We start from the raw sequence: 16595 nt of genomic DNA on the forward strand, positions 1-16595 counted from the left end.
ATAGTAATCCAACAGTAATGCTCTTCCCAGCCAATCTCCTGAATCAAAGATAATACAGGGCTGGCATCTTTGATATATGAGGATAAGTTGATCACAAATTTTTGAAGGTGGGTATCAACCCTTTTGGACAGGGGGGCGTTGAGTGAATCTATCGAATAAATAATTGGTCTACCAGGGGGGTTTGTAATGGACTTGTGGATCTTAGGTAAGTAATAAAATATAGGTATATTGCCAATACTAGATAAAATAAATCCTCTTTCCTTTTTCTCAATGCATCCCCTATAAAACATGATATCGATTAGTATGTGGAGCTCTTTGGTGAATTGAGCTGTTGGGTTGTTGGTAAGAGTTTTATCACCCAAATGTGGTAGGCTTCCTTCAGGTAATCATCTCTATTGAGGATGATGATCACCCCACCTTTATCAGCTCCTTTAATTACTATATTGCAATTTCTTTTAAGCTCTTTTAGGGCTTTCATTTCCTCTTGAGTCAGATTATTATGAGGGATGACTAACTTGTGTTTAGTATTCCTATGATGCTCTAGTTTCTTAAAATCCTTTATTACCAATTCATAAAAAATGGGTATGAAATTGCCCCTGTCAGCTATTGGATAATAAGTGGACCAGGGTTTTAAACCGGTCGTTATATTAGCATTCACGATTTCCATGGCATCAATCTCAGTATTTATTTCTAATTGTTCATCCAGGAGAGACATTAGGTTCTTAACCCCTTAAGGACCAAACTTCTGGAATAAAAGGGAGTCATGACATGTCACACATGTCATGTGTCCTTAAGGGGTTAAATATGATTTTGTCTTGAGGGTTATTCACGAAACCAGGACAATGAACCGCACTTCTGGCTTCCTTAATATAAAAAGACCATGTCAGTGTTAGTTTTCTAATAAACTGATTCATATCTTTAAATAAATCAATGATATTAGGGAATCTCATAGGGGCAAAACTCAGACCTTTATTGAGTAACAGGATTTCTGATGGTTTTAATATATGTGTAGAGAGATTAAAGATGCCTTTTAAAGGAGGCATCTTACTTTGTTTAGGTTGGGATCCACTACCCCTTTTCCTCTGTGGCGGCATCTCTTTTTCTGCCACCCACTTTCGTAAAAAGGGGAAATGTACGGGGGGCATGATGTGTACCTTATCCTAAAAAAAGGTATTTTTTGTGTCAATCAATTTTTATTTAGTTTTCCAAGGTAACAAAAGAGATACAGTAATTACATTGCATGTTCTGTACAATGGTCATATTTGCAAACAGTTAAATATGAGGTTGGCAAACCGTAAACATTAGTGGGGTAAGTTTAGTGATGTTAAGGTTCACTTGGTAATTCGTTTCTGAAGGTAGGTCGAGCTCTGGCAAGCAAGTACACGGTACATTGAAGAGTAACCACCCAGACCTGGTTTCAACCCACTTTCCCATGCTTCAGGCTTTGTGTGTGAGCTCAAAGATTAGAAACTGGAGAGGTATAAGTGTTCCTATGCTGATGTTTTAGTGAGTGTGTGTGGCACAATTTAAGGTAGGATTCTCCTAAAGTGACTGTCGGTTTAGCTCTGGTAATGGTTTGTTCATACATGTGGACAAGCGCCTGAGATTATTATCCAGTGTTCTGCCCAATCTCCGTCCCTTTGGTAAATAGGTTAAGTTTCACCTCGGTCTGGGTATTTTGTCTCTTGGTTTATCCGTGTCCGGTGTCTATGGGGGATAGCCTGACGTCTATCAGGACCGAGTCTCGACCTCCCTCCCCCATGGGGCCTTTCGAACCTATCGGAACATTAAGTGTCAGGGTCAGTCCTGTCGGTGGGAGGTGGTAGCTTTGGCGTTTCCTGCTGTGGTCGTGTCCATCTCCCTGGTTGGATCCCAACCTGTCAGGGTTGTTCCGTCTCTCGTCTGGTATGTCGGGGAGTGGGGGGGTGTCCAGTAGGAGGTGGTTGTGGAGGGGTAGGGGGTTGGGGGGGAAGGGCAGGTGTCGGCGTGGCCTTGGGCCAACAGTCCGGGTGAGGTCCCCATGGGCGTGCACTAGTCTCATGTTCGGACAGCGTACGGTCGTGGCCACACGTCTATTCGTACTGGGCCCAGTCCCCCGAGTCCGGCATGCCCCTGTGCCCTTATGCTCTTCCCGTAGAAATGTAAAGCCTCCACGGGTACCACTGTAGGGCGCACTTGTCCGAGCACCCCTGCAGGGAAGCAGTCAGTATTTCCATATCATAAATTGATTCTACTTTATCAACCCATTGGCTGAAGGTGGGTACCGAAGCCCTATTCCAATGCAAGGGGATCAGCGCTTTTGCGGCATTCAGCATATGGATGGTCAGTGAGTGTTTATATTTCTTTGTGGGGACTGATGTGTGGTGTAGGAGCATCGTCATGGGTAGTAGGGGAAGGTCGCTTCCAGTGATTTCCTTAATTTTCGAGTTGATCTGCAGCCAGTATGGCGCTATTCGGGGACATGACCACCATATGTGCAAGGTCGTTCCCATAGCCGAGTTGCATCTCCAGCATGAGCCCGTGTTGTTGTTGTCGAAGTGTCTCAGGATATCGGGCGTGCGGTACCAATGGGACAACAATTTATAGCCGGTCTCCTGGAACTTCGAACTAATGGAGCATTTATGGGTGAGTAGTACTATCTTGTCCCATTCTTGTTCTGTGAGTTGCGTACCGGTTTCCCGTTCCCATTTGCCTCTGTATCCTACGGGGCTGTTGTCTATGGTCCCCCGAAGAGTCCTGTATAGGAGTGATACCCCGTGGTCTATGTGAGCTCGGTTTGTGCATAACCGCTCGAAGCTTGTGAGTTGTCTGTGAAGGTGGTTCTGACCCGCCATTCTAGCAACATACGTCCGCACCTGGTGATAGCGGAATTCGTCCAGCTGTGTGGGTCGTGTATGTCCCAGTAAGTCGGGCAGTGGTCTGAGTGTTCTCCCTGAGCACCACCGACCCACGTAAATCCAATCGGGTTGCTGGAAGCCCTGGAAAGCTGCTGGGGGTAAACCCCCTGCCAAATCCGGGTTGTGGGTGATGGGGGTCAGTGGGTTCGGTGAGGTCGTTAATTGCTGCGTGTGGCGGGTTTTGCACCAGGTCTTAAGGGTCGCATCAATCATGGGGTTGTCTGTGCGTAGCTCCGGGATGGTGGCTCGTCCCAACCACAGTCTAGAGGGAAACTGGCCTTGTGTTTGCTGGAGTTCCATGGCTACCCATTGTTTTGGACTGTCACTGACATGCCAGTCCACTATTCTGTGCAGATGTGTGGCTTGGTAGTATGACTGAGCCGACGGTAGTCCCAGCCCGCCGGCCAACTTAGGACGTTCCATGACTGTCCTACGGATGCGTGAGGCTCTGTGATTCCATACAAACCCGCGAATGGTCGAGTCCGCTTCCTTGAAGAACGAATGTGGTATAGATATCGGCAGGGTGGCGAAGAGGTAAAGCAGCCGTGGCATCACATTCATTTTGACCGCGTTAATACGGCCAAACCAAGTGATGTAGCTTGTCGTCCAACGCTGAAGGTCTTGCTTTATGCACTTGAGGAGGGGAAGGAAGTTCAGTTGGTAGACCTGCGATAGGTTTTTCGGTAGCCAGGTACCTAGGTAGCGCAGTTTCACCGCGCACCAGGAGAAGGAGAATTGGGCACTAAGTCTGCGGACGTCTTCTTCGTTCCGCATTATTGGCATAGCTTCCGACTTATCCAGGTTGAGTTTCAGATTGGACACCTGTCCAAACCTGCGGAATGCCTGTAGAAGATTGGGAACGGAGATCAAGGGTTGTTCAAGGAAGAACAGCATATCGTCGGCATATGCCGCCACTCTGTGTTCCACCGTACCTATGCGAACCCCCGTTATGCCCCCATCCCGTCTGACCGCCTCCAGGAATGGCTCCAGGGAGAGGGCAAACAGGAGGGGGGACAGGGGACATCCCTGGCGGGTCCCGTTACGTATGGGGAACGGTTGTGACAGGCCTCCGTTCACACGAATCCTGGCGGTCGGCGTCGAGTACAGGGCGGAGATCCAGGTGCGCATATGCGTCCCAAAGCCGAAATGTCGTAGTGTTTCATTTAAGTATATCCAGTCTACTCGGTCGAACGCCTTTTCGACGTTCGTCGAGAGTAGGACAGTGTCCCGGTCTTTGGATCTCGTATAGTGGATAATGTTTAATGGCGGATAGTATCATCTCTAGCTTCCCGCCCTGGAATGAAGCCGACCTGATCCGGGTGTATGAGGTCCGGCAGAAGCCGGGACATTCTCAAGGAGAGAGCCTTTGTGAACAGCTTCAGGTCGGCATTAAGCAGTGAGATCGGCCTGTAGCTGGAGCAGAGTGAGGGGTCCTTCCCTTCCTTGGGGATCACTGTGATCGTCGCCGCCAGGGTGTCTGAGGGGAAGGCTCCGCCGTCTCGTATGGCATTGAGGCTCGTCAGAAGCCTGGGCAGAAGAACCTCCTGGAATGTCCGCAGGTACGTCAGAGGGAGGCCGTCTGGGCCCGGCGCTCGATGTGGTTTTGAGTGTTTCAGGGCTGCCGTAAGTTCTACCAGGGTCAAGGGTCCATCCAACTCCTCTGCGAGGTCCGGCGTGAGTTTACGTGTGACGGTTTGCGATAGGTAGTCCGATACCCTCCGGCGGTGTAGTCTTGCCGTGTCCCCTGTTTGAGCCTGGGACTGGTGGTAAAGGTCCCTGTAGTACTCCCTGAAGGCTTCCATAATTCCCTCCGGCATCCTTGTGGATTGTCCCTGTTGAGTGCGGATTTTGTGTATGTGCTGGGATCTCCTCTTCTCCTGAAGCATTTTCGCTAAAAGTCTGCCGCTCTTATTGGAATGCTCATAGAAAAATCTCGCAGATATTCACAGGGTGTGTAGCAGGCCCTGAGACAGGAGATCCGCTAGTGACCTGCGGGCTTCTGTGAGTTGTAGGTATACATTGTCGTCTGCAGAATTTTTGTGAGAGTCCTCTAGGCTGGCTATCTTTTTGATGAGGTCAGAGATGTCCCTGTTCCTGTTTTTCCGACGCTGTGAGCCAAGGGCTATGAAATGTCCTCGGATGACACACTTATGTGCCTCCCACAGCGTTAGGGGGGACACGTCCTCCGTGGAGTTCACGTCGAAGTAGTCGGTGAGTGTCCGGCAGGCTGATGTCCTGGCCTCCAGATCATCTAGAAGGGTCTCGTTGAGTTTCCAGTGGCGCTCCGCAGGTCTATACAGCGGGGACCTCATCCGGATCAGGATAGGCGCATGGTCGGATTGATGCATTATTCCAATCTTTGCGTCTTGGAGGTGGGTCAGTCGTTCTTGAGGCAAAAATACATAATCGATTCTGCTATAGCGCTTGTGGACCGCGGAATAGTACGAAAAGTCCTTGTCATCTGGGTGTGCGACTCTCCAGCAATCTTGGAGCCCTGATCTGGCTAAGGTGCGTCGCATTGAGCGCAGGCAGTGTTCTGGGATCGCGCTTGTGCCGGTTGAAGAGTCCACGCTTGGATCAAGCGGAGCGTTAAGATCACCAGCCATGACCAGCAGGCCTTCCCTGAATCTCTCAAGTTTGGCCAGGGTTTTAGCTAGGAAGACGTGCTGCCTACGGTTAGGGCTATATACGCATGCAAAAGTATAGGGGGTGTCAGCAATGGTACCCTTAAGGAAGATATAGCGACCACCTGGGTCCTTGCATGTTTCTTTGAGATTAAACGGTATCGTGTGTGCGAATAAAATCGCCACCCCTGTCTTTCGTGCGTCTGGGTGATTTGCAAAGTAGCCCTGAGAAAAGCGTCTGTTTGTCAGGGTCGGCGCATCTCTCTCTCTCTGAAGTGCGTCTCCTGCAGGAACGCAACGGACACTCTCTCTGCCCAGAGCCTACGGAGGAGTTGCGCGCGCTTCTCGGGTATGTTGAGCCCACGAACATTGTGCGACCACAGTGTAAGCTGCGCCGGTCGAAACTGTGCCATGCCCGATTGATGCAGGGCCCTCACTCAGGTGTAGCGTAGGCCGGGGGGAGAGGGAGGGTTAGTCTGGGAAAGTGTAAACGTCCGGGGTTGGGTAGTCCGTGAACGTGGTAATAGCAACGTCGAACCTCGGTCAGGTAAGGTTGTTCGGGGGCCGTCTTTGGGTCGTCTCTCCGAACTCTGGCCGGTATTTACAAAGTAGGTCAGTTGCGTGGGGTGCGTGGAAGGCTCCCTACGGGGTATGTCGTCCCTCTGTGTAGGTTGTGTAGTCAGCAGCCTCCATCGGCTCCCTCCCCGCCGGTAGTATCAGCTGTAGGGTAAAATTTTTCTGTCCCGTGGGTCCCTCCGTCTCGGGTCGCATGGGGAACAGTCGCCCAACCCAGACCCCGCTCGCGTAGTGCGCTAAAGTCGGTGTTCATCTACTTTGTGGGGTTCTCCAACTCATCGGGCCTAGTTCATTTTAGTCGTGTTATCTGTCTAAGCCTTCAGTCAGCTGACAGTGTGTCGGACCTCTATCCAGCTCCCTCCCTTCCGGTGGCCCGTATAGAAGCATAGCTAACGAGGGTCATAACTTCCTCCGCTTCCCTCCATGTGGTGTCTCATACATAGGGCCCTTAACGTACATTGCTAGGTAAAATGATAGCTTAACAAATAACCAGCGCCTATTCGGTGCAACGTTAACAATACAGGAACATATTAAACAGTGTCATTCCGTGATCCCCCCCAGAAACGCCGTCACCCCGCGCCCTGCCCAGCCAGGTTGCCGCAGACTGTTGGTAGGTGGCAGAGTCTGGGTTGGGCAACCGGGGCGGGTGGGTGCGTGTCCTGCCCCCATAAACCCCCTTCCCCGACTGCAGCCCTCCCCCTCCCGGTCCCCGTGCGGTTTCCCTTGTGGCCTTTTTTTCTCGGATAGGACAATCAAGCCTCTATGCAAGCCTGGGGAACCTGCCGTCCCCACTCCGGAGAGTCCCAGGGTTTTGTGATAGACAGCAGTCCGCAATCGCTTAAGTCTTTCAAGGGACTGTCTCATAAACACCAATCCTCAGGGGTATCCCTTCCCAAGTCCCAGTCCCCCCGCCCAAACCTCTCTATCTTCCCGGGGGTAGAGATAAGACCCGAGGTGCGTGATTCCTGGGTGACCTGGCTTGTGCTGCTTATTCCCCTACTTTACCCCTCCCAAACCTTCTAATGATACCCTCGGGGCTTCGGGGAGGCAATGGCCTGGTGAGGTGGGGAGGGTGGTACATACCCTGGCGGGATTGTCTCTGCGTCCCTTGGCCGAAGTGTGTCCTTCGGGTTCATGGGGGGGGGGGGGTCGCCTGGGTCCTTCCCACTGATCATCCGGTAAGGCGTCAAAAAAAAAATTGGCAGGTCAGCGCTGCGGGGTTCCTACGTCCCCGGGGGGGGGTCTTGCTCCATTCACTCTTCCGGTGTCACAGGGCCGCCTCTGCGTTGGATCGGCCTCGAAGTTGCCCCTTCTCGGAGGATATCTGCCGGTGTAATCGGGCCTGTGGGTCTAGCTGGTGGGTAGTCCAAGATCCAGTTTGGCACAGGTATGTCAGGCAGGTCCAGGGCCCGCAGGAAGTGTGGGATCTCATTCGGCCACCTCAGGACATGCCAGCGGTTCCCTACCCTGGCCTGAAGACTGAATGGGAATCCCCACTTGTATGGGATCCTCTTCTCTTGCAGTATGGAGGTGATTGGCTTCAGGGCTCGCCTAGCATCCAAGGTGAGAGTGGATAGGTCGTGGTACAGCGCTATTTGTGAGTCCAAGTATCGGAGTGAGCGTTGTGTCCGAGCCACTCTCATGACAGTCTCCTTCAGTTGGAATGACCGGAGACAGCAAATCAGGTATCTGGGCTGGCCGTCGGGGCGCGGTGCTCTGAGCGCCCGGTGGGCCCTTTCAATGCCAAAGTCCGGCGGTGCTTCGGCGCCAAGGATTTGGGTGAACAGGCCTTCCAGCAGTTCCTTAGGTGTCTCACCTTCCGACTCCGGAACTCCCCTGACCCGGATATTGCAGCGACGGCTTCTGTTCTCCAGGTCTTCAACCTGGCGCCTCAGGTCCAGTAATATGTTGCCCTGTCTCGTGGCTGCTAGTTCCGCTGTCGTTGCGTGGCTTGTAATTGGTGCACCTCCAGGATGTCCACTCTTTGTTCCAGCAGTGTGAGGTCTTGCCTGACCGCGGTGATTTCTTCCCGGATGGCGGTTCGGAGTTCTGCCACGAGTTCCGTTTTGTCCCTGCGTGTCAGCATGTTAGCAGCTATCGCGGCCAGATCAGCGGAGAGCTGTGTAAGTGCATCTTCGGGGGATCCATGGGTCGGGGATCCTCGTGCAGAGCCTGCGTAGCTGCTTGTGCCCGGGGAAGCGGGCGCCATCTTGCCTGGGCCACGTGTTACAGCCAGCGGAATCGGCGTGGACAGATATTCATCCATTGGACCCGCGGGAGGTCCCGTAGAAGGGTTCGCCGGACCGGGGGAGGCCCCACGCTTAATTTTCCCCTTCTGTGCGGGGGGAGATAAGGCTTATTTTATGTGCTTCGGCGGGTCGGGGCCTAGGAGCTCAGTGTGTCTGCGTCCTACTTCATGCTCAGCCGAGCCACGCCCCCCCTAAAAAAAGGTTTTGTTCTTCCATCTAGAGCTCGAGATGTTGAGGCCTTTAGTTGTGCCCTTAGATAATTGGAAGTAGTGGGTTTGTGTGATTTAGGGAAAGAGAGAGCAAGCAACTTTATGATTTCATATGTTGAAATTTGCATCTTTAAATGTGAGAGGACTAAATTCTCCTCAGAAAAGAGTAATACTTTTAAACTTTAAAAAAAAGAAAGATTAGGTGTATGTGGAGTGCAAGAAACCCACTAGAGAGCAGGGGGAAAAGCATTATTTAAATCTAAGGATTACCCCTGCATATTCTCCTTCTCTATGCCCAATAAGAAAAAAAGAGGAGTGTTGACAATTATAGCTGCTAAGGTTGCATTTAGGTCGATTTACCAAGAAATAGATAAAGAGGGGAGGTATCATATTCTTATTGGGGAAATTAATAGCCACATATACACAATTGTCAATGTATATGCTCCCAACCAATCCCCTAATAGGTACGTGCAAAAACTATTTAACAGAGTCGAGAGAATTGGGCAGGGTCGGATTATATATCTTTGAGACTTTAACACACTGGTAGATCCAGAAATGGATAGGAATAGCCTGAGAGGAAAAGGAGCTACAAGCTTTAGGGGTAATCCAGGTGGAAACTTTGGCGATATTCTTAGAAAAAACTGCCTGTTAGTCTTTGGCAGGTTTGGCACCCTCAAGAAAGGTATTTTACTTGTTTTTCTAATTCACATCAGGTCTACTCAAGGATTGATTATTTTAATGCAGAAGCAGATACAACAAGAAGATTTTTATCATTAATATATCTTGGTCTGACATAGTGCTCTGATAATGATAATTAAGGAAGATTACAATAGAGATAGAACAAGTTGGAGACTTAATGATAGACTTCTCTCTAAGGAACAAAACTTACTTATAATTAAAGAGTTAACAGAGCATTTTTTTTAAGGAGAACTTGAGTGGGGAAATCTCCATTGATACAATCTGGTGTGCAAACAAATGCACGATAAGAGGCCATTTAATTAAATTAGGCTATCAAGAGAAATAATTGGAGAAGTTAAATAAAATTAACCTTTCTATTGATACGGGCCAAAAACTGAAAAAGGTTAAAGAGGAAATAAATGGCGCCTTGATCCAACAGTCAAATTTCTATTTGGAGAAGCTAAAAAGTACTTGGTACTACAAGGGAAACAAGTTGAACAAACTATTGACCAGTAGACTAAAAAATGATAAAGCGAAGAAGACAGTTTTTTTTTAAGATTCTCCAGGGCAATGATTCCATTTTAGTTCCATCCAAGATGGGTCAAGCATTCCAAGAATTTTATTCTAAATTATACAATCTGCCAGAAAGATATGCCCCGATAAATATCGAAGAATTCTTAAATAGATATCAGATACCTAAAGAACAGGGGGTAAGAGATTGTGTCCTGTGAGCGTAGCTCTCAGCGGGTATAATAGGTTACACAGTATCAGCAAATGGATACATTTGTCAGCAAAAGGTTGATACAAAGTCTCTAGTCCCTAAACGAAAAAAAGAGAACAGAGTTCCCATAACCCTGCTCACCGGAAAAAACAAATAGTCTCTTAACTCCCTGTTCTTTGGTCTAGGATTCCCTTCAACCCCTCCCCCATACCATAATACTATCTGTTTATATCAGAGGCACCTACCCTCTTACTTTATAACCTTTAGGCTATGCATCAAAGGTATTAAAGGCTCCTCCGATACAGGACACTTTTGAGATTTATATTCCCAGCTTTTAAAATGTATTTTTGTCATTTTTACTTTATACACCACTAGGGTTTGCACTTCTCACTTAGTTTATTAGTTTTTTATTTTTTTCTGTGTATACCTGTCGGGCATACATATACCACTAAAGGCTAAGACCACATATATGGAATTTTATTCTGTGGAGGTTCTCATTTTGGAAAAGAGACCACCTGCTATTCATGTGAGCGGTTCCTTTACTCCTATTTATTATTTACCTTTATTGACATTTAAGGTTATGCCCTGGAGTTCCTCTGTAACCTGCTAGGGGATACCAGCTCTGACTAGCTCATCTCTGTACCCCTAAATCTTTTTGTATATTAACTTATTATTTCTCTTTACACAGGAAATTTTTTCAAAGATCCTCTTCCAGATGCTGACCTTTTTATTCTCTCTCGTATACTTCATGACTGGGATGACGACACGTGTTTGAAGCTCTTAAAAAAAATTTACATGGCTTGCAAACCAGGTACTATATGCAACTGTGCTTGTTTAGTGTGAACATAACATATATGATACTTTAAAGTAAAGTTAAAATTTATGAACACTTTTGAGGCACTTTTAATGTTGATAAAATTCCTTTATCCTGCAACATGGGGAGATCAGAATCTGGGGTATAGTCAATTGCAGTGGCACAAATATTGATTACTATCATCAATAGACACTAATCCCTCTAATATAACAAATTAATTACCTAATAAGAACTTGACACAGAGCCCCAATCTACTTCTTGTCCACTTGATCCTTTAGAATGATGAGCAATGACAGGTCTTGGTTTCACATGGGAGTCGAAAGTCGAAACCATTCGGTTTGCCTTGTATACAAGGCTTTCGACTCCCATGTGAAACCAAGACCTGTCATTGCTCATTATATCATAATTGGGTATATGTTCACTAACTAATATATGGATACACACATAATTTACAGTGTTTTATACTTGAACACATTTGCCACATCTAAAATTATAGCAACCAGTGTCAAATGAGTTATTGTAAATCTGATAATCATTAAAAGACTGTGGTAAGAAAGCAATGCTTTGTCAAACCTATAATTAGCAATCTTAGGTTCTAATAATAAAAGTTGCCAAAGTTGTTTGATTCCCTTCCTACATGGGCTTGTTGTAAAAATTGAGAAATTGTTCATGTGACGTGTTTTATCTGTCTCCTTAATAATAAAAATATTTCATATTGATTAGTTCAAGGTAACCTTTGTATAACAATCTACAATCAGGGCTTTCCAAACTGTTACGGTCCGAGACCCACTTTTGAAAACAATAATTTTTCGAGACCCATTCGCTTATAATGCATATTTTCAAAATGAATGAACTTTGCACACCATGGCAGCTTTAGAGGCAAAAAATTGACACACTATGGCAATCGGATTTAGAGGCATAAATTGACACCATGGCAATCCATTTTAGATGCATACAACTGGCACACTATGAAAATCAGCTTTAGAGGCATAAAATGGCACACCATGACAATCCGCTTTAGAGGCATACAATTGGCATACCATGGCAATCCGCTTTAGATGGATACAATTGTCACACTATCAGTTTTAGATGCATAACATTGGCACACTATGGCAATCAGCTTTAGAGGCATACAATTGGCATACCATGGCAAGCAGTTTTAGAGGCATAACATTGGCACACCATGGCGATCAGTTTTAGAGGCATACAATTGGCACACCATGGCAATCCGCTTTAGATGCATAACATTGGCACACCATGGCAATCAGCTTTAGATGGATAAAATCGTCACACCATGGCAATCGGTTTTAGAGGCATAAAATTGGCACATCAAGGCAGTTTTAGATGCATAAATGTGGCATATCATGGCAGTTTTAGAGGCATAATTTTGGCATATCACGGCAGTTTTAGAGGTATAATTCTGGGATCTCACGGTAGTTTTAGAGGAATATTTTTTGCATATAATGACAATCAGTTTATAAGGCATAAAACCTGAGGGTGACAGGTGACAGTGTGGGGGGAGGATGACAGTGTAGTTACAGACTCAGAAGTGCTGTGTCCCTCTCTTTCTCACGTTGAGTATCCCAGTGGTAGATCCTCATCTGTCGGAGAACTCCAACAATGCTATGCCAGCTGGGGCTCTACCATTTGATCATCGTTGCAGGGTTGTATTTGTGAGCAGTGTTTGAGCGTTTGAGTGTAAGCATGTTTTTGTATGAAGTATGTGTGTAAATGTTGGTGTTTGGATGTAGGTGTGCATTTGTGTGTAGTGTATGTAGGTGTACATGCAGGTTTAGTGCATTTCTGTGTAGTGTAGTGTATGCACACACTGAAACACAAACACACGTGATGGATGCAATTCTCTTTTCAGCTATGTAACTATGTCACTATGTAACACATACAGAGACAGGTGTGCTTTTGTGTGTAGTGTATGCAGTAGTGCATTTGTGTGTAGTGTAGTGCATACACACACTGAAACACAAATGCACTTGATGGACGCAAGTCTCTTTTCAGCTATGTAACTATGTCACTATGTAACACATACAGAGACACACATACAAATACACAGACACTCAAATACTCAGACTGACACAGCAATACACATGCAGACACAGACAATGACATGTTACACACACTGACACAGATACACAGAGACTCAGATACACACAATACACACACACATGCAAAATCCCAGATACACAGACACACACACTGACACAAAGGGACATACAGATACACAGACATACAGAGACAGGAGCTGAGGGTGATAGTGTGTGTGAGGTAGGTGAGGGTGACGGTGTGGGGGAAGTGAGGGTGATGGTGTGGGGGAAGTGAGGGTGATGGTGTGGGAGGGGAGGGTGACCATGTGGGGGGCTGAGTAGGGGGTGGTGAGGGTGACAGTGTGGGGGGAGGTGAGGGTGACAGTGAAGGGAGGTTAAGGTGACAATGTGGGGAAGGTTAGGGTGACAGTGTGGGGTGGAGGTTAGGGTGACAGTGTGGAGTGGAGGTGTGGGTGACAGTGTGTGGGGAGGTGAGGGTGACAGTGTGGCGGGGGTGAAGGTGCGCGCTCATTCAGCCAGTCTCATAGGAAAGCATTATCAATGCTTTCCTATGGACGCTTGCGTGCTCTCACTGTGATTTTCACAGTGAGAATCACGCAAGCGCCTCTAGCGGCTGTCAGTGAGACAGCCACTAGAGTATTTGAGGGCTGGATTAACCCATTTATAAACATAGCAGTTTCTCTGAAACTGCTATGTTTATAAAAAAAAATGGGTTAACCCTAGCTGGACCTGGCACCCAGACCACTTCATTAAGCTGAAGTGGTCTGGGTGCCTATAGTGGTCCTTTAACAATATCCAGTTATTAACGCAAAATAGCAAACTCTTTAGGCTTTAGATACCATGCCAGCAGCGAAATAGCAAATGTCTCAAAGGAGCAGCTGTACTCATAACACCATTAATTTATATTTAAATTGCAAGGCTGGGCAACTCACAAATGTATATAGTTCCATATATTTGTAAACACTTGTAATTTTATGTTTTTATTTTTTTTAATCCAGGTGATGGGGTACTTATCATTGAAATGCTCTTAAATGAAGATCGGACTGGCCCATTAATAGCCCAATTGACTAGCATTTTGATGTTAGTAGTAACAGATGGAAAAGAGAGAACACTGTCTGCATTTAAGACTCTTCTTGAAACTGCTGGATTTAAAGATATTCAATTGGGTGCAAATGGAAAAATAATGGAAGTCATCCTTGCTAGAAAGTGAAATGTGAAATTGTATCAAATATTTGCAAAATGAATTTAACACTCATTATTTAGTTTATGGTATCTGCAATCCTGTATGGGTGAAATGGAAAATATTCAGAAAACACAATGTAAAGCAATTCTTTTTTTTATAAAATGATTATAAAGAATCGTTATGAAAATGTATAGATCATAATATGGTTTATTGTTAGACAATTTGGACCTGAAACAGACATTTTGCATGCTAGGAAGCTATATTTATAATTCTACCACTCTAAGAACATTAACAAACACGAATACGTTTTTACGTGAAATTACTAAATGTTAAATCCTGTATTTTAATTGACTTTGCACACTACATACCCTTATATAACTTCAGATAAATTCATTTTATGCCGTTTGTCTTATACCCATCTGCCACAACATTTAACTACTACAGTGAATCATAATATTAAGGCTTACGATTAGTCATAACCAAATTATAAGAATAAACTGTAAATTAAGTGATATTTCATAGATACAATTAACATAGATATATCTTAAGATGGAGCATGTTTGCAGTGCAGTGTGATACGTTTGCAGTGATAAAATAATAAAGTATTAAGAGTTTATCCAGTGATCAGCAATTAAGGGGTTAAGCATTATACAGCATCCATAATTTGGCAACAATAACATATGGTATATGTCAGAACTTTGAAAGATAATTTACTAACAAATGAATTGTTAGTATTATTTTGATTATCTGTCACTCATAGAGATCTGTTGAAACTATACCTTTTTAAACCCTGTGCTTTTATCAATAAATTGTCAAATTGCAACAGAAACTGTTTGTCAGTTTGATTATTCTTCCAAAGGTCTGATCAGGAAAGAATCTATAACACATTTTTTTTATCATCATTTAACCATGTGAAGACTGTTACCATTTCATACCATCACCACAACCTGGCTCCTAACATTCCTGTGCTAGTATGGAATATGTATAATTTGCAAATCCACAAATTCTGTCATGGCTAAATGCGTGTGTGGTTCCAATTTGATATAGGATCTTTAAAGGAGCACTATAGGGTCAGGAGCACAAACATGTATTCCTGACCCTATAGCATTAAAAACCACCATCTAGCCCTCCTGGCCCCCCTAAATATAGTAAAATCTTACTTTTATTCAAGTCTGGAGCTGCAGGCTTTCTCCCTGTTTCCTTTTGACCTGCCCACTGCCTGCTGACATCATCAGAAGTGGTAGCCTGATCCAATCACAATGCTTCCCCATCAGATTGGCTGAGACTGACAAAAAGGCAGATCAGGGGCAGAGCCAGCAGAATTCAAACACAGCCCTGGCCAATCAGCATCTCCTCATAGAGATTAATTGAATCAATGAATATCTATGAGGAAGGTTCAGTGTCTGCATGCAGATGGAGGAGACACTGAATGTTTGGATGCATTTTAGGCAGCCATGACCCAGGAAGGATCTCCAACAGACATCTGAGGAGTGCCCAGTAAAGTTATCAATAGGCTGTAATGTAAACACTGCATTTTCTCTGAAAAGACGGTGTTTACAGCAAAAAGCCTGAAGGTAATGATTTCCCTCACCAGAACAAATTCAATAAGCTGTAGTTGTTCTGGTGACTATAGTGTCCCTTTAAAGACTGGCCTTTTAAGATGGAATTATTGTGTAACATCCTTAATCATTTAACTTCCTTACAATATTACATGTTATCCTAATGATAGAAAGCTTTAAATCCTGCATTTTTGGTGTGAGCAGATTTAAATACCTGCTCAACTGATATCCGGGTTCCCCTTTGCTAGAACTTGTGGGCCCAAGCACAACTCTTAGGTATGAGTGATGTCACATCTAAATAAAATAATGTATACAAATGTCTGCACATTCAATGTTACACACACATACACACACATATTGATACAGACACACACATATACATACTGGTATACACTCACAGTATACATGTTACAGTTAAATTGAGAAATAGGTTACTGTGCACATTACCGAGTTAATCTGCAGATTAACTGATTTGCTCATTTGCTCAAGAGTTTTCCCGCACTTTACCTAGGTAATGTGCACATTAACTGCTTCCCTCTAGTTGAAGTGCAAAATGTTTGTTTCTTTCCTCGGTAAAAGAGGAAATTATTTATTACAAAAAACAACATCCTCGCAGAACCTGTTTCCCCCTTTCAGTGCAAAATGTTTGTTTCTTTTCCCACGGTAAAAGAGGAAATTATTTATTACAAAAACGTCCTCACAGAACCTGTTTCACCCTTTCAGTGCAGTCTCTGCAGAGTCGTTCACTTCTCGTCTGAAGCCAGAAAGATACTGTGTGAACCTGTCTCGATTCTTTTTGTGAGCAAGTTCCTTTCAATGCCCTCCACCATCAAATTCTCAAAGCATAGACGCAGATGGATATGTTTGGATTAGGGTGAATGTGTTGATGGGACTGTGTAGGAATTAATTGTGGTGGGTTGTATGTATGGGGTATTGCTTGTAGTCCTGACGTGAAGCGTTTTTGGCAAGGCTGTGTTGAGGGTGACTGTGTGTGTGTGCATGAAAGTAACTGTGTATTTGGGTGA

The 16595-nt window shown here is 45.4% G+C and overlaps 1 protein-coding gene across 1 annotated transcript in view; it reads left to right on the forward strand.

Moving 5' to 3' along the window:
• Nucleotides 1-14748, forward strand: part of LOC134607285 (acetylserotonin O-methyltransferase-like) — a 113433-nt gene extending 98685 nt beyond the window's left edge. The window contains exons 7-8 of the mRNA XM_063450178.1: nucleotides 10643-10765; nucleotides 13827-14748. Coding sequence (XP_063306248.1) covers nucleotides 10643-10765; nucleotides 13827-14038 — 335 coding nt within the window. The 3' untranslated portion in view covers nucleotides 14039-14748. The remainder of the gene's footprint in view (nucleotides 1-10642; nucleotides 10766-13826) is intronic.
• Nucleotides 14749-16595: the final 1847 nt, after the last annotated feature.

This window comes from Pelobates fuscus, chromosome 1 (genome assembly GCF_036172605.1).
Source record: "Pelobates fuscus isolate aPelFus1 chromosome 1, aPelFus1.pri, whole genome shotgun sequence".
Classification (NCBI taxonomy): Eukaryota; Metazoa; Chordata; class Amphibia; order Anura; family Pelobatidae; genus Pelobates; species Pelobates fuscus.